This window comes from Athene cunicularia (assembly GCF_003259725.1).
Source record: "Athene cunicularia isolate RWA chromosome 9 unlocalized genomic scaffold, athCun1 chr9_part1, whole genome shotgun sequence".
NCBI classification, from domain to species: Eukaryota; Metazoa; Chordata; class Aves; order Strigiformes; family Strigidae; genus Athene; species Athene cunicularia.
In genome coordinates, this window is record NW_020799110.1 from 698,710 (window position 1) to 702,792 (window position 4,083).

At 51.9% G+C, this 4,083-nt stretch overlaps 1 protein-coding gene across 1 annotated transcript; it reads left to right on the top strand.

The window, feature by feature from the left end:
- The first annotated feature begins 1,689 nt into the window (after positions 1-1,689).
- On the top strand, positions 1,690-3,455 carry SUCNR1 (succinate receptor 1). Its single transcript, XM_026854904.1, has one exon. It carries the CDS (start codon positions 1,709-1,711, stop codon positions 2,627-2,629), a length of 921 nt encoding a protein of 306 aa, XP_026710705.1. The 5' UTR covers positions 1,690-1,708; the 3' UTR covers positions 2,630-3,455.
- The last annotated feature ends 628 nt before the right edge of the window (positions 3,456-4,083 follow it).

Here is a 4,083-nt window from a genome sequence, read left to right on the forward strand (position 1 = left end):
CCCTCAGCCGCGCCTCCGGCCGCACACAGCCCGCGGCGGACGCTTGCGGGGTGCCACTGCAGCAAGCTTTGTTTGTGATGCGTTCCGGCTTGTGGTCTAATTTTAAAGCGAAATGCGGCGCTTTGAGAGCGGAGACCACTTAACAAGTTCTAGGCACCGGAACAACTCGGAGAACACAGCACGGCTGTGGGGACCGTCCTCGGCAGGCGTGGCGGCGGTCACATTGCTTAGGCTGAGCTTGATCCCACTCTTAACCCACAGCCCGCTGCTCTGGTGTTTTGCTTTGCCCTGCTTTCTGACTGGTTCGCTAATACTCTAACCAAAGGCTCTTGCTAAAAGCTGTTTTTGTCTTGCAGTTCCCGTGCAGGTGGGTACGGGTGTCCTTGCTGGAGCAGGGAGGGACGGGAGGGAGCACCTGAGATCCTACTCTCTTTATTCCCCTGTAGCATGAGAGCACTTTTTTAACCCACCCTTAGAAAGAAAGCAACGTCTGTCCTCAGGCACAGACCCTTGGTGCAGCCTCCTAGCAAGCTCTGCTCCCTGAAGAACGCGGGTTGTGGTACTTGCAGGAAAGCAGCGGCTCTCGGGGGCCAAGGGGCGACCGGCCCAGCGCCGGGGTCAGGGTGCCGGCAGCTCTCCGGGTCGCCAGCCCGGTGCTGGAGGGCACTGGCCTCTCCTCCGGCCGCTCCGTGGGCTCGGGGCACCCCGCTGTACCCCGGCCGGGGCTTACGGCAGGTCTGAGCTGCCATCGGGTAAATCCTCCGCAGGGCTCCGGCTTCACAGGGAGCGAGTAACAGAAGCGACCTTGAGTTTGGGAATTTGGCTTCAAAGGAGTTTTACATTGAACTTAACTGCGCTGTCCTCTTGACTGCAATCGCTTTCTTATCAATGAGGATTTGTCAGTCATAGCTGAACCTTCCCTTCCTGGAAGGGCTTTTTGTAGGACAGTGAGAAGACACTTGTAAAACCAGAGCAGAGACGCCCCGTGTCTGCAGGAGCGGCTCAAAGTCCTCCGGCGCGTTTGCTGTGCTGCAGAGGGTACGTGCCTCGTCCTCACAGCCCTGCCCGCGCCGTTCTGCTGCCGAGTTACCAGCAGAGCCGTACAAAGTGCATAACGAATGCTTCGATTAATTTAATAAACGCACTCTCTCTCCTGACTTCTGAATGAATTCTGAGTGACGCTGTCGAGGTGGCCGGGTTGCTGCTGATGAGTTCACGCGTTATCCGTCTTGCCAGCAGACTTCTGCTTTAGCGCTGAGCCAGGCCACCACGGGACAGGGGTTGGGTAACAGGGTGGCGGTTGACTTCCAGAAAGGGCTGTGACGAGGTGGTGATGGTCAAGTTTCACTTTCCCGGCCTCTGGCAGCGCCGTGGGCTGGCCGAGCGGCAGCCGGCGCCTTGTGGCAGATGTCTTCAGATGATGCTTTTCCGTCGGACTCCGCACACGGGTTTCCCCTTACCCAAGTTTTCATCTTGCTCAGTAACTGGTCAGTGGCTGAAAGCAGAAATCTTGTGTGTGTAAGGGAGAGTCTTTGAGTTCAAGTCCCTACTTGCCACATAAGCTGTAAGGAAATAGCATGCTGCAGTCACTGATTACAGCAGTAACATAAATATAGCAATGATCTTTTATTGATTTTTGGTGTTTATGGTTGTTTTTTTTTTCCTTTTGACTTTCCAGGCTGTGAACGAGACTTGTGGCTCTTTGCTGATGAACAGAGTCCTAGAAAAGTATTATCTGTCCACCATGTACAGCCTTGAGTTCATTTTAGGCTTCACTGGAAACACCATTGTTGTCTTTGGTTATATTTTCTGCCTGAAAAAGTGGAAAAGTGGCAACATCTACCTGTTCAATTTATCATTATCAGATTTATTATTTCTGTGTACTCTTCCAATACTCGTCAACAGCTACTCCAGAGATCAGTGGGCAAAGGAGAGCATCTTGTGCCACAGCAACAGATTCCTGTTGCATGCAAACCTGTATAGCAGCATCCTCTTCCTCACCGTTATCAGCATTGACCGGTACATGCTCATAAAATATCCTTTCAGAGAACATATTCTGCAGAAGAGGAAAACGGCCCTTATTGTGTCTGTCGCCTTATGGGTCGGGGTGATACTGGAACTGCTGCCGCTGGTGTATTTCCTGGAGCCTATAACTGCTGCCAATAATTACAAGTGTCTTGATTACGCAAGCTCTGGACACCCTGTGGAAAACTTCATCTACAGCATGTTCCTGACTGCCTTTGGGTTCCTTATCCCTCTTGTGATCATGTGCTGCTTCTATGTGAAGATGGTTGTTTTTCTTAAAAGCAGGAGCGAGCAGCTCAGTTCCCTCCTGACTCTTGAAAAACCCCTTACGTTAGTGGTCCTCACGGTGGTCATCTTCTCGGTGCTCTTTACTCCCTACCACATAATGCGCAACGTCCGGCTCGCTTCCCGGATACCGGCCTTGAACGTCTCGCTGTGCACGCAGGGCGTCATCAACACCGTTTACATCATCACGAGACCCATTGCCTTTTTAAACAGTGCCGTTAATCCTGTTTTTTATTTCTTAATGGGCGACCACTTCAGAGAGATGCTGATGGCAAAACTAAGGCAGCTCTTGAGCAGGTTGACAGCCCCTGGCAAGTGAACGAGTCAGGACACCTCTCACCGTGGGAGACGTGTTCACTCACGTCCAGTGCCTTTTTTTTAGATAACTTTATTTATGAGATATAGAATATGCGTGAGCTGATTGGATTCCTCTAAATGCACTTGTTCCCTTATTGTACAGGAGACCTCCTCCTGCTCTGGACTCCAGCAGAGCAGGAGCGATGTTCTCTCGCAGCAGTACGGCAGGCAGCCCTGCCCTTGTAGCAGGGTAAGTCATGGCCTATTGACGCTGTAAATAAAGGATCATCACAGTAGTTCTCTGAGGGAAAATTCGCTTCTCTGACAGCTGCTTTGTAACTCGATGCTGGACTGGACCGAGGCTTGGGTAAAATGTGCTGGGGCACTAATTCACATGTTCAACACGGTCCGGGGATCCAGGCTGACTGTTTTCGTGTTTGCAAACTCCGCATCTCCTGGGCGCTTTACCTTTCAGAATAAGTAACTGGGACAATTTACATTTCCAGCTGACTTGGCGAGCGCTGGCACCTCGGATGTGGCCAAGAAGGTGGTTATGCAAAGGCCAGGGTGGGACGCGGCGCTGGCCTTGCAGAAGGGAGGCGGAGGCCACGCTGCTGTTCTTGCAGAAAGCTGTAACGTTTGGCTGCATTTCTTGGGAGCACCGAGACGGTAAAGGCCTGTGTCTGTGTGTGCAGACAGGTTCTTTGATATTAAAGCTGGATTCAGCCTGCCGAAGTAAAAATAAGAAGATCTAATGTTTTAGTTCTTAACTGAGATTCGCCTTCATACATCACTGGGACAGCTGTGCGCTTTCACACTGTCACTTCTCAAAGTATAGATTTACTTGCCTCTAATGTGATCATCATCAGAAGCAGGAGCCCTTGCGGAGCCAGTGCTCTGCCGAACCTCCCCCCAGACTGTTGCTGCAGCAGAACTCACTCTCCCATTGACTGACCTGACTCCAAATCTAAAAGGCAAAGAGATCAATGAAGCAATATTGTACCAATAAGCTGGGGAAGGAGAGGGCTGGGGCGTGCTGAGCAGTCTGGGCTTAAATGTTTCACTGATACCTGCCTGCCTCGTTATAATAAACTGCATCCTGTGTAAAAACGCAAACGGCAGTGCCTCCTTTGTGTCCTTCGGGTTTATGTGCTGTTTAATGTCCATGAAGCCATCCATCTGCCCTTTCCCTGTTACAGCAGTATAAGCTCTGTGAGCAAAAGCACTCGCTTGGCTATTTGAGGGATGAAGTAGCTGCTTTCCCCTGCAAGTATCTCGCACGAAGCCTCGTGCCAGCCTTCCTCTGGGGTGGCCCCAACGCGCTGGGTGCTCGGGGATCCCCCTGAGCTCAGGGTGATGCTGCGGGGGGAATTTGGTGTCCCATCACAGGAGTGTCTCCAGCAGCGCTCCCCGAGAAGTTTTCTGGGGGCGGAGGGGGCTGGTGTGTCCCCCCAGAGATGCTCATGATTCTGCTCT